At 40.3% G+C, this 24,326-nt stretch overlaps 1 protein-coding gene across 10 annotated transcripts in view; it reads right to left on the bottom strand.

The window, feature by feature from the left end:
• tns1b (tensin 1b) overlaps positions 1-24,326 on the bottom strand; it is a 179,157-nt gene that overhangs the window by 72,545 nt on the left and 82,286 nt on the right. For 9 of the 10 annotated variants that reach the window (XM_029459542.1, XM_029459539.1, XM_029459537.1 and 6 more), the window contains exon 4: positions 2,841-2,879. In XM_029459542.1, coding sequence (XP_029315402.1) covers positions 2,841-2,879 — 39 coding nt within the window. Of the gene's footprint in view, positions 1-2,840; positions 2,880-19,587; positions 19,788-24,326 lie in introns of those variants that run through there. The other variant, XM_029459546.1, reaches the window with a different exon arrangement.

Here is a 24,326-nt window from a genome sequence, read left to right as displayed (position 1 = left end):
AAGTTAGAAAAAGGGAACTTTGAACTACAATCTACATGTACAAGGTTGTGTGATACGATCTAAATCCCACAACACATACTAAATGGTCCTTGCGGTCCACACACACACACACACACACACACGCACACGCACACACACACGCACACACACACACACACACACACAACGACTTCTGCATGTTTTACTTGAATGTTGCGATTCTTCATTCCAGTCGCAGATCGCTATCTTTAAAGTATTTTTACAAAAGATATTAACCTTTATAAATATAATCATCGTTATTGAACTTTTGTTCAGTTAAAAAAAAGTTAAAGAGCACCGCTCGTTTAAAAAAGTCAAATCATAAGGCAGCACTTGTTATTCTTACGGCTTTGTATCTCATTCAGAAAGGAACATTATCATCCGGTGATAAAGCTGTGTATTCTTTGTAACTTGTCCCATCTGGGTGGAATGTCTGTATTCTCAAAAGAAAAAGTGAATATACAGTTGATGTTGCAATCAGTCTGCACCTGAGTGGGGCAGTAAATCATGTTGGCCAAGAGTGAAGGAATTCACCAAACAAGGTGCTGAGGAGAGCTGACACACACCTCCGGCTGGAGTGCTGCTGCTGGGAACACTCGCAGGCATGCACGCTCGCACATCCATAAACAAACCTGCACCACCATCCAGTTCCTGTCATACAGAACCACTACCAGAGAGGTGACACATACTGTTCGAATAAGGACATGACTTACTCATCTTTGTAATATGTAAACTTTCATAGAAATGAATGCAGCACAGCAGGTCCACACCCTAACTCAGCTTCAGGTGCCTAAAAGCAACCAGTGTTCAGTCCATATCTATATCATTTGATCTTCTATGTTTCCAGTTTTCTTTTGTCTCCACTCTGCTCGGTGGTAAAGGTACACCAACAAATGTTTTACACCGCAGCTCATCAGCATTTATGAGCGCAATCATCACCTCTAATGCATCCACAAAAGCCTGGGGAGACTGCTGTTGGCAAGCCAAGCTAAAACAGATCAAATGGAGGAAGCTGCCCTGCTGGTTATATTTTCATCAGCCTTTCTTTATTCTGTTAAAACAGATAATTGATGGGCAAGAAAAGATTCTATTCCGTGTTTGCGGTGACCTTACTGAAAGATAAATCAACTGAGCCAAACAACTTCATTAACAAATATTTTCCTGTATACTGTCGGAATGCAGATGTGGTCATAAAAACAAAGATAGTCTTAGATCTGCCAATGAAGGTCCAGTTTGGTCTTTCCCTTACAACAAAACAGCATTGTCAATTAGATTTGAGGGAAACGTATTGTGTCCCTGATTACGGTTGTTTTAAAGTTATCACAAATATGTTTCTGCGGAAGTCTGCGTAGTAAGCAGGCCGAGATAGATGGATAGGAGATAAATATGTATTTTTTGGCTAGATTTCTAAAGATTTAATGTATTTCATATTAATATTTTTAGAAGAAACATGATTTAGGACTTTAGACTTAACATTTGGACTTTATTCTGAAAAGTTGGACTTTATTCTCAACAGTTTGACTTTTCTGAAGATTTGTCTCCTGGGTTTTACAACCACGGGACTTTAGCTCAGGAAGACAGCTGTTCGTGTCCCGTGTGAAACGAGCAGTCAATGTTGACTTATTTTAACGTAACATACTAAACTTATGTTTGTAACTTGAGTTACATTACAAACTCATTTGAACCCAAAGCATGATTTATACAACATAATAAATAGTCGTTTTGTTTCAATTCACAATGTCAACCACATGTTTAAAACTGCGACCATAATCTGGGCGAAAATACGTTTTCCTTGAAAAGTAATTGAGAATGCAGTTTAGTAATATGGTTGAAAGGTCCTTTGCAGTGATGTAAATACTGGAGTCCTACTCAACTGTACTAGGAATGTTGTATTAGAAACTTGAAGTTGATTGACATTAGAACAAATTGCCAGAGCTGTCAGCAGAGAAGTAGCAGCATTAACAGACTCCAGGTTAAGTCAGTGAACCATCATTTCTATTTCATATGGAGGCCAACATGTAGTGTGGGAGGGTAGGTTCTTGTACTGTGTTCATTTCAGAGAGCAAAGAGCTCAGGTCCAGAGCAGCCATATAACAATGGCCAGTTATCCCACATGGCTGTGTGTTAAACAGATGCCTTCATGTAGAAAGGATCTAGTGTGAAAGCATCTGCAGAGGACATGTTCTTGCTTCATCACTGCAGCTTTATGAAAGAAAAACAAGACATTTTGAGAAATATTTTCTTTGTGAGCGCAGAAAAGTGTAGGGGATATTTGCTTTGGTTTGTCAAGCACCCAAAACCATTTAAACACATAACATATGAGGAAGAGAGTGAGCAAATAATCTCCAAGTCTTATACGGCTTCTAATGCTAATACCAAATAAGGCAACAGAGCAAACATGTTTTTATTGCCCCTGCAAAATCACTTTCCTACTCACCAAAAGACGTCATCATGATATAGCAGACTCAAGGACACATGCAGCTTTGTATTTACCTTTCTTATCTAGATGATTTTTTGCTCCATGCTACAGCAGCCAATGGATCCAAAACTACAAAATACCATTTTGAGCAGAACATTAAAAAATAGCTTCCAAACAATGGTTGAGTCGAGTAAAGTCACAAATCACAAGTTTGTCTCAGGGGGCCTCCAGATAATGGTCCATTATGTGCAATAGTAACTACCTTGTTAGTGTAGCTGATAGAGGCTGCATCGTTCCAACACTGTTTTTAATCATTCTGCACCAGGAAGGACCCAATAATGCCTGCTGAGCACGTACAGCATGGAAGCAATTACTAAAACAAAGCAAAAAATGTGTTACTTACCAACTCATAGTTTGTTGCTGGAACACAAGATGAAGACACCTAAAAAGAAAGAAGAAGAATAGAACTGGTCAGTCTTATTGTTGCTTATTTTCAGTTATTTTATTACACAAACATTATAAACAGCAATAGACTTGTAACATTAATCCTGCATGTATTGCTTTAACTTTTGAGTGCACCCAACAGGATTTAACATGCCGCCAATGTTATATTTCATAGCTACTGTATAAGCAGATGCAAACTAGAATCTAGGGATAGGCTTCATCAGACTTAAAGCTGCACTAATCAATATTTTGATATTAACAATGTAAAAAATGTGTAATTTGAAAGGTCTCACTCCTAGTGACAAACCCACAGGGAATCCCAGAAACTCTGTAGTCCCCCTTTAGTTCTATGGAGCTTCTTTTCTTTTCTTTGTTGTGTCTTTGAGCTCATTGTTTTGGTTTCACGGCCCAAAGCTTTATCGTTTTGGTTCACTCTCCTCACTCTCAACCTCATTTCCAGCACCAGTACAGCAGATATTTTCAGTGAGAAAACTCAGATAAATCTATTTACACTACCTCCCAAACACGAAACATCTGCAGTTAGCAACTAGCTGGTGAACATAGTGCAGCATGTATCAGCCAAAGAGCCAGATGCTAATTGCTATGAATCACCTGGATTAAAAAAAAGATGACTATTTGCTAACATGTTAGCCATATCAACTTCATAAAGGTGATAATATGTCAGCTGTTTACAGCAATGTGTTGTGCCCCAAAAGGCCAAAAGTCAATGAATGTAGCTTTAAACTAAAAGGGAACTTTGCCCTATTAACCAAATTACCTATCTTACAATATTAACAAAATTGAAATATGTATGTATCCGCCCCGTGACTCAGATCGGGTTCTTCCTTGGCCTACCCTTCAACTAAGTTTCATGAAATTGGGCCAGTTGTTTTTCAGGTATTCGGCTGACAAACAAATAAACAAACCAAACCGAAAACATCTTGTTGAGGTAACAAGTCTGTTCTTAGTCTACGGTAAGCAGCATTTCCATCAGACAGGGCAATGTTTAGGATTAGCACTGATCAAGCATTCACGCTACAATAATGGCAACTCGGCAATGCTATCAAGTTTTATTGACAGTGTCATGCAAATGAAATAACCTGATTGAAAATCTTGCCCTCTGATCCTATACACTGTAGGATATTGTTTAACACAACTGAAGTATCAGATAGTTAGTCAGTGGTGGGGTCACTCCAACAGAACTCATGATCTGTCAAGTGCCCGGGCTAATCCGATTACCATCCGACAGTTTCCATAATCATTCTTTGAGCTTGGAGCGAAAACACGAGGACTGAGGCTGATAAACAGGAAGGATATAATGATAACGGCCTCGAACAGAAGATCCAAATGAAATGCTTCGACAAAAAGATGGCCTCTTGATTAGGATGAACACAAATAGGATGTCACCACTGATGTTTCCTTCCTGTGTCTGTTTTCTGTCTATTTGCTCCTGTTTACCATCATTCTTCTGACGCTGCACACAGAAGATAATCATAACCAACCAATTTAATTTTCACCAGTTCACCCGCAAAAATAAATTACAATTCTGTCCCCCATGAACATATTTTAACATTTGGCCTTTCTAAAATGCCGTGTGCTTTCATTGTATTTGCAGCTTTACAGAATGTTGTTGGGCTTAAATTAGAGTTGGTCGCGCTTACAGAATGTATCACAGATTAGTACAGATAGTAGATATGTTCGGTAATGTTTTAAACATGACCTTGAGATGCAATGATAACCACCGACACAGCCAACACAGCTATCAGTTATTTAAGAGTTTAAAAAGATAACGATATATTTTTTATTTTACATTAACACATATTAAATGAAAAATATTTTTAAAATGTGTTTTGTGTTTTTAAAGGAAATGCATTTCATTCATGATGTTACATTTTTTGTTTATATGTGTATTTGTTTCTTCTTGTTTTTCATTTATTTCTTTGTTTTTATTGTATTGTTGTTTACTTATTGATTAGTATTTCTGCTCATTTATGAGCTTCTTGTTATTTTCGTATTTTTCTAAATCATGTTAGCTCCTTAAATTGAGGGGAAGTCGTTGTATAATCTCACTTTCTTGACATATCCTGACCTATAAAATTAATAAAGAATTCTGTCCAAGATATGTAGTGAGAGTTTTTGGCATTTCTTTGCATACAGTATAAAATGATATGGCTATATATACAATAAACTAATACTGCCAAACAGGCTCTAATTCCAATCCAAGCCACTAATTTGCAACTAACAATGGTTCAAACAGCTAGTATGGTTGAGACATTATCTAACTAGCTTCCAAACCAAGCTAAACGGACACCTGGATGACATTCGTTATGTTAGGATGGCTGATTAGAGTCACATAGTTGAGGATGTGTGAGTCTCCTTGGTGCATTAAAGTCTCTTTTAGAGCTGTTACACCATCTGGAATACAGGAATGTTTACTCTAAACAGGAAATGAACTTTATCAGATTACATCCTTTTTAGCAGCAGAAGCATCTGATATAAAAAGAGGCAATGCCTACATTTGAGACATGCTCCAATATACTGGCTGCTAGCGCCTTTACATGTACGTTTATGAGATGTAAAATACAAAATCTCCAAGGGGATGCCAAAATCAAAATGTTTCTCTGCGTCTGTCACAAATGCCCAACACGTTGTCATATGTATCAACAGCTTACTTGAAATATGACATCACAGTGGAACACGTCTCTGTGTTTGAGAATTTCGTCTGGCATGGTGGAGTGAGTCTGGAGTAGACAGGATACTGCATCTCTGTCTGGCTCAGATCACCTTCACTACAAGTTATTCTAACCCTCCCGTAACCCACTCCTTTCCACCAAACCCCCTTCCTACTCCACCATCCTTATCACTCCATGGACAACAACGTGCTGTTCTTCTCTCAGAGGCCCTGCTCCTTCGGGTGCCCCCCTCATGTCCCGACTCCTCAGGTCTGGTCAGTGTTTCCACCTGACGCTGCCTCTGCCCTGCGAGCTGTTGACAGCTAGACCACGTGCAGTCAGAAATTGTTGAGTGCTCTTGCATGCACACTACTAACCAAGTTATGGCCACATTTTTTGGAGGATCCTGTCTACATGTCTGAACGTGTTAACATACTGAGTAAAGGAATCTAAAAAATGGACTTGATTCTGAGAAACTCAACCAACTAAACTGGGTAATGCCATATGAAAGTGGGATAATGTTGGCTCTTTGCTCAGGGAGGTAGTTGCATTTTATTTAAACAGGGAAGTCTGAATTTCCAAGTTCCAAGACGGAAATTTAAATTGGATCGCCCCCAGAAGTCGGATTTCTGACTCGGGAAGTCAGAAGAACCTCACCAAATCCAAGATGGCTGCTCCGTGCATCAAAAGAAGATACATTTGTAGTTAAATACTGTTTATTAGAGCTACTGTCTTATTTGTGTCTGATACACACAATACTTTCGAACTTCTATCTGTGGACATGTTGCTTCAGTAAGGTGTTTGAATGCACCAAATAGCACGTAATGCGTTTCTATCAACTGGTTTTGCTAACGATGGCTAACAATGACTACCCAGGCTAGAACTAGTATCTCTAACTTCTCTGCCATGGTTTACTGGTGTGACGTCATTCCCAGCTCCAATTTCTGACTTGGAACACTAACTGCATTAGTAAGAATAACAACCAATATGTTGATTAGTGATACAATGTATTTATCTTGTCCATGTATAGAGTTTGCTTCTATTTGTGTTTACATAGACACTTAGAGCCTGTACACTCCACCCCACACAGGTGTTTTCACTTATGTTTGCTGATTAGACATCCTCTCAGCACTGTGGGTGTGTACAGTGATTGATTGACACATCCCTCACTTGTTTTTTTGGTGTGCCTGTTGGGGTAGGACGATTTTAACAACATTTTGGTGACCCGAGTCCATCCCACCAGAGCTTCAACCCAAGAAGATGCCTAGTATATTTAATATATGAGCCTAAATTCCATAATCAGACATAAAAATACACTAATACATATATATAAACGCAAATAATTAAACATCATGAATGAAATGCATTTCCTTTAAAAACACAAAACGCATTTAATTATGTGTTAATGTAAAATATAACATGAACATACAGTAAATTGTAATCTTTTCAAACTCTTAATAGACAAGTGTTTTGAATTAACTTGTCATTAGGAAGAAAATGGTGGTTGGTCAACGTAATGGCTTTATCTGTGTTTACTTTGGTTCCCTATAAGCCTCGCATTTATAATGCAATTCTGCCACCTGGAAAATGTCTGGAAAATTGATACTTTAATTACGCTACAAAGGAAGTGCATCAACCATTGCACGACCAAAACAGGAAAAGGATAGCGCTTTAGTTTTCAAGAGTTTTCAAAGAGTTTCAATACAAGTTATTTGCAGTTACATTCCCCAGTTGCGAAAAATGTTGGATAAAGGAACAAACGCAGTTACTGTGGAAAAGATTTAGCAGTATGTCCTTTGTTGTTGGTAGTTGCTAGGAAGAAGAAAAACAGGAAACGATCTGGTTGTCTTTGGGAGAGCGGCGTCAACGCTAATACCATTTGGAAACACTTGGTGGGTAAGGAGTTGAAAATTGTATACAATGAACACTACTTTGACTGGGCAACCTTTTATCCAAAGATGCATCCATCAGATAAACTGGTATGTCAATTGTGACGAATTAATGCAAAATGTAATAATGAAAAGTGATTTTATTATGACAGTGTGCCAGCAGACGAGAGGGCAAAACATAACACAAAGAGCCACTTCAAGAACAAGTCTCCTCTCTAAACATCAAAAAGGCAATTGACATTTAGTTGAATGTCATGTCTCATAAAATTTCAAATTTTTATTTGTGCTAAACAGTTAATTATGTTTGAGATGACATAAGTTAGTCAATGTCACCAGTGTAATAAAATATCTGATGTAAAGGTCAGACTGAGCATGCCCACATCAGAATAGCTCACATTCTCCCTCATGCTAAGTAGTTGCATCTTTACTTGCTGCCGTAGCATTGCAGTCTGGCAAAGCAGTCACAACCAGGATATCCCAGAAACCACAGGAATATGTATCTAAAGGCAAGGGGCAGGTGAGTGCTTAGCAGTGGGCTAGCCACAAGTCAAGCAGTTAGAAACCACAATATGAAAAATACTCTTATCTGAAAAGTATACATGTTAACATTGTCACTGTGAGTATGCTGATGTTAGCATTTAGCTTAAAGCAACACTGTTCTTAAACTCAGCCTTACAGACTTGTTTACGTGAATCCTCCAAGTATAAATCACTTAAAAGGATAGGTTCAGAACTATATTTGTGCAAAACTCACATGCCATATGTAAGAGTACTTTCAAGCTATCACAAGACAGGATCAGAACATGCCACTGGCCTAGAACCATATTTAAATGTGTATTTTTACATAGAATAGGATGGATGCAATGTAACCAAAGGCTTCTGAATCATGAAATAAAAACCCACACAAAGCCTTTGTCCTTGCTCCGCGGTGCGTGGGGAGGAGGCCTGGTGAGTGAGTGTGTGTTGATGCTATCGGGAGTATTCAAATGAGTGTAATATAATAAAGAATAATTGTGTTGTTGCATTCCGTACATGCTTGCGTTAACTGCATTAAACAAGGGCCCATTTCCTGCAGACAAAAGTCCATGTCAGACGTCTCTGGCTTGTCAGGACAGCGTTCACATGGAGTTCAACTTCCTGTTAGCTACTGACACACTCCAGATACAGTCATGTGATGTAACTGATGTCAGTCTCCCAGATCTGAATATGTTAATGACCCTCGCTAATGACAGTGTAGAGCCTTGAATAAATGATGAATTGAGCCATTATTTGGGTAAACAACCTGCAGTCAAATCTCTGTGATACATATGTCTATAAATCAAAGGTAATGTAGGAAAATCAAACAGCGCAGTGATAAAATAAATTGCACATTCCAGCTTTACTATACGCAGAGAAATGATTGCCACGCAGGTTAGTTTGTTTCCAGCGTGGAAAAGAGCATGGGGCATCTACAGAAACCTTCCCCGGCCCTCTGTGCTGGCATATAAACACACGGCTGCCCTGAGTGCTTTTATGTTTATCCAGCTTCCTGCATCTGGCACATCCCAGCAGAACTATTCAGTGTGCAAATTCAATTTGCGAGTTGTAACCAGTAACAGAAGGCTTTACTGCCGCCATGATGGTGCAGTGGGCCAGCGTGCGGGTCCGTATGGACTTATTATCAAAGCACCGAGGAATGATGGGAGAGCTGTAGTCCAAGTGCCCATGCCCTATCACTTTGTGTTTATCTGCTTCTCTATCTATGCATAGATGCATCTACTGTATGTATACTGAATGATCATTTACTAGAATCTCTACGTCCACACTCGTTTTGTTTTTGATAACTTTCTGCCTCTCTTCATCTACATTTTTCTTTTCTTCTGTCAGTCTCTGTCTCTGTGAAAGTTATGGCCTCTGTTTTTTCTCCAGGGAAAGTTGTGGAAAATCTCAGATTTATTGAGCAGATTGGACTGCAGGACATGTACGGGACTGAACAGCCGTCTCCAAGCACTGTTCCCTGTCTGCCTGCTGCTGATTTATGTTTCACAGCATAAGAAACACTTCAGGAATGGCAGGGCAGGTGTGTGTTTGTGCCGCTTACTTTTTAGTGTGTATGTCTGTGCAAATGAATACTGCAGGTGCTATGAGTGTATCTTCTTTTATAGAATACAATTACTCAACGCAGAAACAATTAGCCCATTAATAAATGATCTAACAAAAGATCTAACTATCTTTATCATTGTTTCATTATGGAGTAAAAACAACATACATTGTTGGTCAAACGAAAAAGACATTTGAAAAAGTCACCTTTGACATTAGAATGTGTGATGGACACATTTCTAAAATGTTAAAGTCTAAAACGGGCATCACCAAGTGACGGTTCTATCCAGACCCATGACCATGTTATGATAAAGTCATGAGAATATGTAATAATCTAATAATGAAGAGCGTTGTTTTTTCACCATCGTTAGTGGCTAATCCAGTTAATACGGCCAGAGCTCCACTCAATTGAGAAAGACGACAGCATGAAGTGCATGACCTGCTTCTTTCTGCCTACAGAATGTGTCTGAGACACCTGGGAAACCAAAGCAGGTGTACACGCCGTGACCGTGTGTAGATAGACTTACAGCTGTGAGTCACGGTGAACAGTATGAACAAAGTATCAGTCCAGGCTCACCAATGAGCACGTGCACATGTGCAAGAATGACACTTACTCCAGTCACAAGCCCATTTCTCTCCCTGGGAAAGGAAGTAAAACATTTAAAATAAATAAAGGGAAAAGTGAAAAGCTCAAAGTTTCCATGTTAAAGATATCCTACTTTGAAAACTGCTAATAAATATTGTTGAAGTTATATGGAATGCACGTCATTGATTTTATTTGATGGACGTATGGGGTATAAGTTCATTTTAATTGAATACCTCTGGTCTAAATGAATGAATGATGTTTAACAATATGTGATTAATTAAAAAAGAAATAAACCTTACTCTTAGGGCTACAATGTGTATGTATGTTTGCCTGTGTGTTTGTATTGTAAATGACAGCGTCATGGAATAAGTCTGTGTGTGTGTGTGTGTGTGTGTGTGTGTGTGTGTGTGTGTGTGTGTGTGTGTGTGTGTGTGTGTGCGTGAGTGTGTGTGTGCATGAGTGTGTGTGTGTGTGTGTGTGTGTGTGTGTGTGTGTGTGTGTGTGTGCGCATGTGTATGAGTGTGTGTGTGTGTGTGTGTGTGTGTGTGCGCATGTGTATGAGTGTGTGTGTGTGTGTGTGTGTGCGTGTGTGTGTGTGTGTGTGTGTGTGTGTGTGTGTGTAGGTGTGTATGTGTGTGTGTGTGTGTGTGTGTGCGTGTGTGTGTGTGCGTGTGTGTGTGCGTGTGTGTGTGTGTGTGAGTGTACTGTATAAAGATTAATATCGACGGTACCAAATACCCAAACAGATATAAATCTGTGATAGATCAAATAAAAATGAAAATAAAGAACATAATAAAGAACACATACTCTATGTTCTGCTTGTGTATGAAGAACTTGAGCTCCAGAGGAGTTCTGACAGCCTCTGTGTGTCCCTGCCATGTTTCTTCTCTACGGCCGGGACTCAGAAAGTGGCCTTCATGTCGACCGGAGCGTCTGTTCATTCTCACCCCGTCTTTGTGGGACTGCACTGACGCCGTGGAGAGGGGAAAAGCTACGGCTTGTTTCTTTTGTTCCAAAGTTACAGCGGGGGTCACGTTCCCTTCCCAGGTTCTTTCAGCTAAGAGCCGGTATTTACCAGCACGCTAATTTACACATTTAGCATGGCTCTCACTGTCTGGCAGCAGGCCAAGTGGTGGAGGACAAGGAGGAGGAGGAGGGGGTGAGAGAAGAGAAGCATACCCCCCTCAATAAGGGTTGAGGGGGGTATGCTCTTTGGCATGCGTAGTAAAAGTCCCTTGCTTAAAGAGCTGGTTGTATTTCCAATCCTAAAAGTGTTGCCATCTTCTGTGCTATTTTTGAGGGGAAGAAACCAAATTTAAGATTTCACTGCCAACCCCATATCAGGTCATACCACACTGAAGGAACTTTTGTGCAAAGTACTTGTTTGCCGTCTTACCCAGAGACAGAAGAGAAGATCAATATCTATTTCACCTCTGTGCGTGCTGCACAGAGAAATGTCTTGGAGGTGTTTTGCTTAGCTTCTCTCAAAAACAAGAAGTGGGGGAAACTTCAGCCTTAGTGACGCTGTTAAGATGAAAACATTTTTCCACATGATGTCATTGGACATCTGCTCACTCGCAGGACATGTTAGGAACCAGTGTTAAGTGCACGCAGATATGTCAGACAGCAGGAGACTGAGTGGAAAAGGGTTAAAGGAATGACTGTCGGCCAGTCAGTGGGGTGTATCAGAGAAATACAGGTAAAGATCACCTTCAGATATGTTTAAGGACATAAAGTACAAAAATGTTTGAATTGGTATGTGTGTCTGATATTGTATTTTCCTTTTAAAAACCTTTGCATCTACTTCTCCCTCATTTAAAACGCAATAACTTATGAATATGCAAATGTTCTTCATTTCAAAAATGTAAATTCTGGACATTGCGGTTTCAATTTTTCACATCATATGTTTGAATTCCAAACTAGTTGTGATGTCACAAATCATCTCGTACCTCCACATGTTAGACTCAGATTCAAGGTGAGCACAGAGAAACGTACGTCCTTCAGTAGATATATGTTAAAATATACTGCACATACAGTATATTGCTTGCATAGTTCACTACAATAAGCAAAACACATTTTTGAGTGACATTTTTTAGGTTCTTCCACTGTGCCCTTAAGTACACAGAAATATAACCACTTAAAATGATATTGTGGTTATTACAGTTATTGTGGTAACTGTGCACACTAATATGATAGAGTGCAGCATTCGCCACAGTCTTCACCATAATCTTATATCACTGTATTGGCTCTTGAGGACAGACAAATAAAACGGGATGTATGAAACATCTCACAACGAGGTCCGTTTAGTAGCTTTTAATCATTTCACATCAGCAGCTGGAGTTGCCCAGACTTGTATGTACATTAACGTTCATTACGTTTGTAAACCCTTTACATGTGCATTTTCAACTTACTTCCTCCTTTGTTCCGTCATAATTACTACGACCACTAAGCTGCTTGTACAGAAGATCTAGAAACCCTTTTTTTTTTAATGGACCTGATGGTGACTGTGTTTTGTCAACTACTCAAGAATTTAATTCTACGTTGGGGGCAGCCTTTAATACTCTTACCATATATATGTTGTGGAAGCTTGCACTGTAATAGTTGCTGTCCTTGTAGGCTACATTCACTGTGTACTGTATGAGGAGTGCCTCAGCCTTGGAAGGAAGGAAGTTGAACAAGCTGAGGCGAGCCTGTGCTAAGAGTCAACCATGGCATTTAGCACCACGACAAGATGAGCTATTAAGTTATAACTCTGGCAAAAACCCCCGAGGAGTAAAAGGAAATGTATGTTAACATGCAAGAATCTTACAGGCAACTGCCACACTAACTCACACCTACACACTTTGCTGTGTCTAATGACAGATGGCTGGGCGGGTTTGAGTGTCACATTTAATCCCGCCAAAGTCTCCCCCTGTCTTTCTCATCCTCTCTTGTCCTCTGCCTCCTTTATCTTTTTCTCTTTCAACTCCCACTTTTTTCCACAAAATAGTTTTTCTCATGCATGCATCAACAGTTGAATATGGGATTCAGGAATGGAGATTATGTAAGACTTAATTATGAGGTTCATTCAACATTTGCATTGAAAAATCTACGGATAGAATATCGATACATTCTCAGACTCCTGCAAGCATTAATCACTGCTGCACAAATACTACTATAATAAATATTCATAATATGTCTCGGGAGGCGAAATCAACACTGCCATTAGCAAGTCATAAACAAGCTGGGCAAAACTTTCAAGGTCATTACATTAAAAATTGATTTCCAGAATTTACATAGCGGTTAAATAAGTCTTCTTCTTTTGATGTAGAAATATCCATGTGGATTACAGAGAACCCAATTATTTATAGAAATAGAAAATATGTTATGTACGAACATGGACTAACAGCCAAAACACAGAAAGCTAGTGAGATGAAGTGCAAAAAAAAGTACTTAAAATTCTACATTTGACATTGTAGATGAAGAAGAGGTAAATACACACACTGTTTATAGCCAGACAAACATCTCCTCATCTTTTAGCACACCTGTCTCAGCTGCCAGGAGACATTTGGGAACCTGGCCCCAATGTTTCCTGTCTTTCTGTTCGAGACCAAGCCCTCTTCCCCATCAATCATCCATTTAAGAAGCAAACAACAACATGAGGACTTTCTGGCAAAGCCGAGGAACCAGGTCTGCTTTCTATAAACATTCCTCAGACAGACATGAAGGCATGATAAGAAGAAAAATAAAATAAAACAACCTCTACACCCTCCCAGTCGACTACTGGCACACACACACACACACACACACACACACATAGATTTCAGGCTTTGTCCATCAAATATTAAATTTGTCAGAATCTGAAAGCTATCATTTTATTGGGTAACATAATAATTATGAAAATGTATTGGACGAAGTTTGTTCTTGTACAAGGCTGTTGTGTTTCCAGTGAAAAGTACATTTTTATTGAAAACATTTCCAGCAAAAACAATATGCCCATCCTCATCTGTGCACTGGATTTCAATGATTCAATGATGCAAACATCAGTTTAAAACCAGGGTGGCAAAAGCCCCACCCACTCTATTCCTTCCTGGTGGCTGCACCACTGCTTTCCAATAACTCCTAATGCAAGTTGATGCCTCGAGAGCACAGCCAGGAGCTGCTTCTCCAAATCTGCCGTAAATCTGAAAGGAAGCTATATACAGTGATGTAATATGTGACCACAGAGGTTCAAAGCGATGGCATCTTGTCAAAGTCTATTAGATTCACGTCAAGGTATTAGAGTCAGCTACTAAATCCAGACTTATGATAGAAACCGACTAGTGTGGTGTTAGAGGAGAATTCTTAAAATGTGACATCATGAACCCTTTGCCTCTCTTATGCCTGCTGAACAAACACACTGTAAGACGTCTAAACTGAAACTGGGCTTTTGGTGCAGGTTAGCTCAAAACCATGGAACTATAATATCCTAAGTGTTCTTTCTCTTTCCATTTTATCTATTACATTTGGGGAAAAGTAGTCCCATATAGGGATTAGAACATCCAAATGTTTGCACATCGTCCTGCAGAGCTAAGAATTACTGCAATTTTCTCAACAGAATCACCATTTCAAATCAAAGAACTGTCTGTGGCATGCTTAAAGTGCTTCAACAAATCACTACTTTGCGAAGTAGGACGAGGGATAGTTTAGCTCATCCTCCAAGTTACAACTATCCTAAACACTGAAATTGAAAATAGAATGGAAGGCACAGTTTCTACGTAAATTGCTGAAAATGTAAACCATCAACCTTGTTTACCTTCTACACTGTTTGGTACCAAACTGATACAACAGTGTGCATGTTTTCCCAAACCATACACAGGAAAAAGGGTTGTGGGGGAACTTCTACTTTGTAGCTTCCAAAGCAAAGATTCATGTGATCTTAAACAGAGACCAGAATAACATATATACAGTATAATAATAATAATAATATCTAATTCTACCTCTCCACCAACGTACAAAATCCTAGCCAATGCATCTGCGGGGAAAGACAGGGGTAACAAAAGCTGAATTAATCTATAGGTCTGTAAATCCAAAACTCTCCACAAGGTCTAAACATAAGAATACTTCACCTGACTTTCATTGGCGAGCCACATTCAATACACATCATGTTGCTTTGAAGCCAAAATAGGTCTGTGAGCCCTGCAAGGGTCAAATAAGGCCGTCTACCTCTACAACAAAATGATACTATGTCTTCTACTGCTATAATATGTGATAAGAAGAAAGTGTAGAAGCCTTTGGTTTGGGTATGTTGGCGATTGATAAGGCAGCCATCTTGGTGTTGTCACGGCAAATGGGGAACAATATCATTTGGTGATCAATAATATAAAGCCACTTATCAAACTTAAAAGCCTCGTCAAAGACTGGGAACCTTCCCTCCCTTCTTTTTCATTCCTTTACTATGAAAATGCTATTTAAGAAAGGGCCATTATACCAGGCTTTGAGCTTGATTGCATGGCGTCATTTAAAAGATTAGCAGTCATTAAATGTTTCATTATAATGTTCCTCTTTTTCGGGGTATTATAAGAAGTTCCTCTATTTAAGGGGTATTAGACTGTGAGGGTCTGCAGCAAGCTTTGTGTGCTGGCATCACTGAAGGACAAATGGGGAGAAGCAATGATTGTGGGCAAGGGGTTTCATTTAGAGTGGAAACCAACAAAGTCATCACAACTTTCTACCCAAAACGTCTGAGTTGATGCATTAGTGTGGTGAAATACCAGTTTGAGTAAAAGAACAAAATAAAACCAAACAATGAAACTGACAACATCACATCAGTTCGGAGTGAATGAATGGGCTGTGATTTAATTTGAGGTTGGTGGGCTTTTTGTCGTGTCTTAACGGTACTGAGCTGTTACATCCTCAAAGCAGTAAATTCTATAGGGGTCCACAGTTAATTTTAACTGCAACATTAGTCTCCGGATATGTTTTCTTCAAACACTCTTTAAACGCCTTCCTCTGGGCCTATGATAGCAGTTTCTCATATGTGCCAGACGACCTGCTAAGTAACTATCATAAGTGAAACATTATATGACGCCCTTGAACAACATGAAGTTTTTACTGTTCCTTCATTGGATACTATTAATCATACTAAAAGCCCAACTGTAAGGCAGGATGTTTTGGCACAGCTATAGATTATTTATGTTGCTAATGCATTGCAGGTACACAGTTTGTGCCAGAATTTAGTCCAGAGGACAAAGGGTATAAATAAATTGCTGCGCACACAGAGCATTTTGTGAGGATAAAAGAGATTCCAATGACATTAATATAATTTGTATTACATTAGGTGGGATATGTATCGAGCCATTTTTTGATTTAGCTTCTGCCGTATATGCAATCGTTGTACTTGAGTGAATGTTAAAACATTGTCTCACTATGTATATATATATTTCAATGTACCTTTTGTACCTTTGAAATGCCAAGTTTTCTATCTATCCATCCATCCATCTATCCATCCATCCATCCATCTATCCATCCATCCATATATCTATCCATCCATCCATCTATCTATCCATCTATCTATCCATCCATCCATCTATCTATCCATCCATCCATCCATCTATCCATCCATCCATCCATCCATCCATCCATCCATCCATCCATCCATCCATCTATCCATCCATCCATCCATCCATCCATCCATACATCTATCCATCCATCCATCCATCCATCTATCCATCCATCCATCCATTTAGACGAATGGGGAGAAGAGAAAAGAGGAAAGGAACAATGGAACAGAGGGAAAAACTGGTACGGCAAATTTAATCTTTGGCTAGACACTGGTCCGGCAATCCCTCTTGTGGTTTACGTGGGGATGTGAATTAAAACAAAGCTTCTAGTCTTACAACAGGAGTTACGACAAACATTTATCAAAACACAAGTTCTTTGCACAGTCATGTAACTGTGTTCTGTAAAAGAATAAAAAACAAACCAAAATGCTCTCTTTTACAACACATAGTAATGCAAGAGGTTTAGCTGTGTCTGCAAGGACTGAAACACACATACTCCAGGGAAGGATTACGTCAGCAGAGAAGCATGAGAATTCATGCTGGTGGTTTTATATGGTCTATAGACCACTGCCTTATCCCTAATCCAAGAAACTCACACACACAGAAATAGTCACTCAACACACACCTTCCCAAACTGCCCAGCCCTTCCTATGTGCCCGTCCTGGCTGCATGTGCAGTTGTGTGTGTCTGTGGTTAGGCATCTATCATGAGCTGCCTAGAGGAGGGACGGGGGGTTGACTGGAGCACTGTTTCCCTGGCAGATGGTAATGATGAAAAATGTCTTCTCTGAAATCTAGTCCGGCACGGGCTCCCTGCCAGTGGTTGTACGCCATTCCCACACAACCAGGAGTCCTGCGTAATGCTGCTGTCCGGACAGGACATGGCTGTGTTACATTCATGTTTGACAAGGAATGCTTCCAAGGAATGTGTGGGTCACACATCGCACAAGTGACAACCAATCTGATGTTAGATATTGCATGTTACAGCAAGGTGTTCTAATCCAGTGGTTTCAAACCTTTTTTAACACGTACCCCCACACCCCCTATCAGATTAACTACCCCTTCATCAACACCACCTGCCAGGTTCATTATGTGTTCATTTGAATGTATCATTAACTGGATATTATTAACCACTATTCACACTATTTTTCATATAGTTAAACCGTCAATGTTTAGGTTTGGTTTAGTCAAGTTTGCATTTGTGCTACTAGTGGCAGAAGCTAGACGTTTAGCTATTTCAACCATTCATCCATTACTTTAAGTTAGCTAACTATTTGTATTCTCATGAGTTCATTGTTTAGACTTCTCTGGTCGATCGCTAACTACTTTTTACGCACTCTCATTTGCAACACATTGTGTTCAAGTTACAACTGACCAAATATATGTTTTATTTTACTACTGGCCAGGAATCACTGCTTTAATACTAACCATGGCTCAAATATGACAAATCACAAAAATTGTCCTAATTTAGCAACCTGACATTTGGGGCCTACATTGTTGAGGGGCCCTGCTTCAAAATCTAGTTTTAAGACCCAAATAAAGTTGTGTTTAATCCAATTACCACAAACCAACATCACTATCGGGGTACTGGTTATTTTGCTGTGCAACCTGTACTTGATACACGATGCACAGAGAGCTGGAGGTGTACAGGGCTAACAGCCATGTAACTTTGAAAGATTTGACTCAGTGGCCTTGTGTCACAGGGACGATACCAGCAACAACCAATGGGACTTGCATTAAGCGGCCATTGTGTTGCAACAGCTCTATTGAACTATAGTACATTAATGCATTTATGAGAGCCATATTTGAAGGACTAAACAATTCAAGGCTTATCTTACATAGTTTAATGTGGTGCTGGCAGCACTCCATCCTAAACAAATAAGAATCCATTAAGAACCCAGACACCCGACACAGACAGGATTGACACGAAAAATAACAGCACACAGTGCTTTCTAACAAATCTCCATTAGAATATGTTCTATGTTTTTACACATTGGAGGCAATCGTGACTCAATCTACGTGCCAAAAATTCCCAAAAAGCTGCCGGGTTTTGTCATACTTTGGGCGATGTTTTCTCTGCAACAACCTTTGCAAGGTCCTATTGTGAAACACTGCGACTGAGTTCATGGGCTGCACACACACCAACATTGAAATCAGTGGAAGAAGGCTAATACATACTCTCTTTCATGAAAAACATAATACATTTTCCACAGATGAAATAACCCTTTCTACCACAAATGCTTGTTGGCAGTTTCTTTTTCAAAACTGAGCTTTGACCTCTGGGTCAGAAAGGGTTAGGTTAGTACAGTACGGGGATGGGGAACGGACACATTAAAGTTCCCCTCAATAGGTCCTGAGAAGAGAAGAAAAGACATACGCCACCACTGTCATTCCAGCCATGACCATTGGGCCACCAACCACAAAACATGGTAAGCCAAGGAGACCACACACAGACACAAGCACTCCAGAAACAAGCAGTGCTTTACAGAACATACACACATACAACGTCTACAGTAATGTAACAAAGACAAATTCCAATCCATCTCTCTTACATGCTCCTTTACACACATTCCTGTCATCCATACAGCTACAGGGGACATACTACTGTAGAAGCTTTGTGTGTTGTGCGATCACACAGACACATATAATCATTGTAATCACTTTTTCAGACACACATATCCATACTGTAGATCTACTGTTTGAATGCATATGTAAAAACAGAACATACAGTAAATCCTACACCACGCTAGTACCACTCCTATGCCAGGTTACATACATGCCTAAAACAACATACATCTCAGAGCACTTTCTCTTTTCTCCCTACCAAATAAAGCAAATCTATAATGCGGAGGGTTTGCTGTGAAACAGAGCACAGCACAGACAACACTTGGGACAGCCAGGCGCTCTGATACCAGACAGGCAGCAGCTCTTTTCCCCCTCTTACAACTGCATACTCCTTACCTGAAACACTGCGGTGGCCATCCTGTCTCAGTGTGCGTGTGTGTCGTTCTGTCTTTCACTCTTTGGTTCTCTCTGTGTTTTAGTGCTGCATCGTCCTTTCCCTTATTCCCTCTGTGCAGCAGAGAGGTTTCCTCTGCGCTCCGACCAGATGGCTAAAGCGAAATCCACTCACTGTTACCTTGGTGCAGCGCGGAGCTGGAGGAGTGTACAAGTGTGTGTGTCGGAGGGAGAGAGAGAGAGAGAGAGAGATAGAGAGAGGGAGAGAGAGAGAGTTGGTGTGTGTGTGTGTGTGTGTGTGTTTCAGGCTCCAGGCTAATAGGTCTGGCAAGTCTCTCCCTCTCTCACTCCTCCTCCAAGAAAATGAGCATAAAAATGTCTAAAGAGTCTTTATGTGAGGGGGAGAAGTGCAGCCAAAGGCAAATCTTAACATCCCACAACTGGAAACGGCGCAGTGCAGCACTCAGCACTGAATAAGCAGGCAAAGTCTGGCTACAGGCTATAGCTATTTCCCTCTCTTTTTCTGCCTGGGTTTTCTCCTCCCTCTTGTTCAGTCCATTTTCACCCTCCTCCCAAACAGGGGAGACACATGAGCATAAAGAGAAAGGACAAAAAATATTGAAGTGCATTTCCCAAGGAGATCAGGGGGAACGGGACATGAGCAACGGGAAACAAAAGCAAAGCTTTTTTCTTTCTCTGTCTCACTGTCTTTCTCCCTCTGTTACACACACACACACACACACACACGCACACACACACGCACACGCACACGCACACACACGCACGCACGCACGCACGCACACACTCCTTCCTCACAAGCTTATTCTTCATTCGCTCCTTGTTATCAGCTTCTCAAGTTACATGTTAAATATGAGTTGCCCCCTCCACCCGCCTTTTCTGTCTCTTTCCTTCTCTCTCTGACTTTCACTCTTACACACTCACACACATCCACATCCACATCCACACGCACACACACACACACACACACACACACACACACACACACAAACACACACTCTACAGCTGCAACGAGAGAGAAAGTACTGTACCATGAATGAATCCATTGACTTCACAGCAACTCCAAAGTCAGACAATGTCAACAGCAGTGTGGAGATACATGCTTATCGGTCACCAGCTCAGTGTGTCTTTCAACTCACAACAGCAACAAATCATGTGACTCTGATTCCAAGAGTTCAACTTCGTCTTATTATGCTGATATAATGAGATATGAACATGAACTTTAAAACCTGGAAACATGCACAACACTATAGAGTACAGTACAATACAGTAAAGCCAGCTGAAGACTGCTGATCAATATTTGATTACTGTCCTTTTAATGAATCCCTGTGGACTAATAAAGAAGACATATATTTATTAATTATATATTACCTGGAATGTATGCAACAACATTGTCAAAATTAAATTGGCCTTCCTTTCTGCTGACTTCCACTAAAGTAAAAAGCTCCCCTTTCTTCCACTGCAGAACTGCATTCACTCCACATCTGTAGCTTGAACATAGATAATATACAAATATATATAAATAACTACATTGATGACAAGCTTTTTGTAATAGTTACAAATGAATTGGTAAAGGTTAATAAAGGCTGCTGCTCTAGTGTTGCTGATGTGACGTCTGACACCAAGCTGATTCAATCCCATGATAAGGCTCACTACTTGCTGACAATCAGTCCGTGATGATTTACAGTAACTGCAGCTGTATAGTTTGGAAAATACAGAGATAAATACTTTTACAAGCACTCAAGAGAAATTTGGCTCAAATGACACAACGCCTTTTAAATTGGTTGCTGTTACTTGATCACTAGCCAGCATCCTCCACATATTGTGACAACCAACCGTTCTCCTCTTGCAGGCTGTTCTCATTCACTGTTCCTACTTATACACAGGAAAAGTAATGCACTATATTTAGTATACAATCAACGTAATCGTGAGGCAGGACGTGCCTCTAAGGAAGTCAGGTGACGTAGTATAAAGAGCGAAAAAGTCAAAAGAGGAGGTTGGGGTGGATCGATGGGTCAAACAAACACGTCATCTAAGAGGCCGCTGTCCACTAAAGTCAACATGACATATTTTAACGTACTTTTGTTACGTAAAACAGTACTTAACTCACGGTACTTGCGTACGTTTACGTAACAAGAATGTTATTTTAACCCAAACCACAACCTTTTCCTAAAAGTAGTTATGTTGCCTAAACAGGTTCTGCACTGCAGGGGCTTGGCACTAATCACTCGTGTTGCTGGAGAATGCATGAAAAATGTGTGACATATCATACGAACCATTGTACGAGGATATGTTGCTTCTTAACACATCCCAAAAAATATATTTCAAAATAATGTGACCTGTGTTAGAATCAAAAAGGTGCTCTGTGACTTGGAATGTAATCTATGTATTTAGATACAACCCCTCAAGCCTCCAGTTACAGTTGCTATGTCGGACAATTTTCCGTCAACAATATAGCAACGTTTATACCATTCTAGATTTCATCCATTGTTAAAATAGAAATGTTGATTAGCTTTGGAAGACTGGCTTTCATGTTACCTGGAATCATGATGAGAGTCAGGCAGTACAGTAAGTACAGTAAGCGCTGTGGCATTTTAATTGGTTTCCTCCAGTAGCAGACAAAGGGACTATACTGAAGAATGTTTGGTACAAATTTGTAGCACATTAAGAACCACGCCTCAACATGGAAAGGATGGCTACTGTCTTTGATGTTGCTTGGAAGTAATTACACGGAAGATACTTCTAAAAGCAACACCTATAGCTGAAGCCGTCTTCACCAGATGTGGTCTCAGTAAGCGTTATTATATTCGCTATTAATGACAAGGGCCAGGAAGGAAGCGAGGGCTGCCACAGAGGAGACATATGGTTTATGGTAACAAAACAGCATGCTTGTTTTTGTGACATGCACACCTTTATTGTAGGGACCAGGCTGAACTGTGGGAAGTGGGAATTCCCCTTGTTTTGTTGGTGTCTGTGTTTGTCCATATGGGAATGAGTTACTGTACTTAGTGCTTTGTGTTTCCACACTCACTGCAATGTAATTATGCATACCAACAGTTACGTCTCTGTATGTTAGGGATTGTAAAGCATGGGAAAGTTATCCGTCTGTATTTGAGGCTACCATGTTTATCTTAGTCCCAAGGAGATCAGGGTCTATAGTCTGGTCTATGTCCTGGCTGCTATTACCTTCATCATCCTGTGACTGCTGTCTGTAATCTGTAGGCCAAGGATTCTACGTATTAGCTTAAGATAGACATAATTTCAAGTAAGTTAAACCTCTAAATCGTTGACAGATCCACAACATCAGCATGAATCCTTCTTGAAAGCTATCGTTGTGCTATCACAGTTTGTCAATTTGACTTTTCAAATGTAAAAAAACTATGAAGATTTTGCAGTTGGGTGAATGAAAGAGACAAGGAAGGAAGAAGAAACAGGTACAATAGTCTTGAGAAAAAGTGACATACAGAGGAACAGTTAATGAAGGACAGAAGGAGAATAAGACAGGGACACAGAGAAAGAGGCCCGTCTGGATGAAGTCCTGTTTCATGAGTCTGACTCAGGCTTTCCCAGGCAACAGCAGAGCCGAGCAGATCACTGTCCCCCAGCGACCAGTGGAACGTTTCACCAACGCCCATGCAGCGTATACAGAACAGATTTAACATGGATTTTTCTCCTGGATGGTCATGATTAGGCAGCAGGAGCGGAGTGGAAGCGGGAATGGGATGGAAAAGTTGTCACGTTGAATCAAAAGACAGACTGGCGATATATGGGTGGGGAACTTGAACAAAAAAAGTCTCACAGCTCCTTCAGCATGTAATGAGGAGGTGTCGAGTCATTTCTCACAGCTGTTCCTGGTCAGGGAAGATTTGTGATACCGGAAAAGAGGGCGCATGCTCAGCAACTGTTCCTTAGGAATAATACAGGTTTAAAAACAAGGTTTGTAGGGCAATTAAATCCAGTAATTTATACAACTGCATGCTCTACGAAGTCATTCCTCTCACTTATTCCTTCCACCGCTGTCTCCTGCATGTACTTGGCCCATTGTTGACATTCTTTCCAGCAACTCTTGATTACTCCATCATGTTGAAAGTTGGGCGTTCCTGTTTGTTTTTTTCTGCTGTATCTATGCACATGTCGCTACCATGCAGTAACTAAATGCATGGCCATAAGCCACTCCCCGTTGTGTAAGCCATTTACTCAGGGACTAGAAAGGGGAGCGCTGATAGAATATTGTTTTTGTTTTTCATGAAGCTGACAGAAGCCTCTGTTTTGCTTCTCGCAGCCACAATCGTAAGCTTGTGAGTGAGCTGTAAAGGCGACAACAGCAACAGCATCTTTTGTTTATAAGGTAAAAGTTAAAGCTGCACAGAATGTGTTTGTTGACAATGGATTAAGTTAGTATGTGTATTGTGAAAGGTGTCCCGTTCAACAAACCCACGGAGAATTATCACCAATTTCACTGCTTGGTTCGGTCTCGCTGCTCTCACCAACAGCAGAGCCGAGCAGATCACTGTCCCCCACCAATGGGATGGGCAGAATCATGACTCCAATGTTTGTCTGCTGGATATTCAAATAAGCAACTGTTAGCTAATAGGGTTGGGTGATTGGTCTAATATATCAGCTATCAACGATTGGCACATGTACATCGCTGTACATTAACTGTCTTGCTCGGAAAGTACAAGTGAGGGGCAGCTGGCACAGCCCGAAAGTGTGGAGACAGGACG

The sequence above is a fragment of the Cottoperca gobio genome, chromosome 21, assembly GCF_900634415.1.
Source record: "Cottoperca gobio chromosome 21, fCotGob3.1, whole genome shotgun sequence".
NCBI classification, from domain to species: domain Eukaryota; kingdom Metazoa; phylum Chordata; class Actinopteri; order Perciformes; family Bovichtidae; genus Cottoperca; species Cottoperca gobio.
Note: the sequence above shows the minus strand (reverse complement) of the source record. Positions and strands in the feature narration are given on the sequence as shown.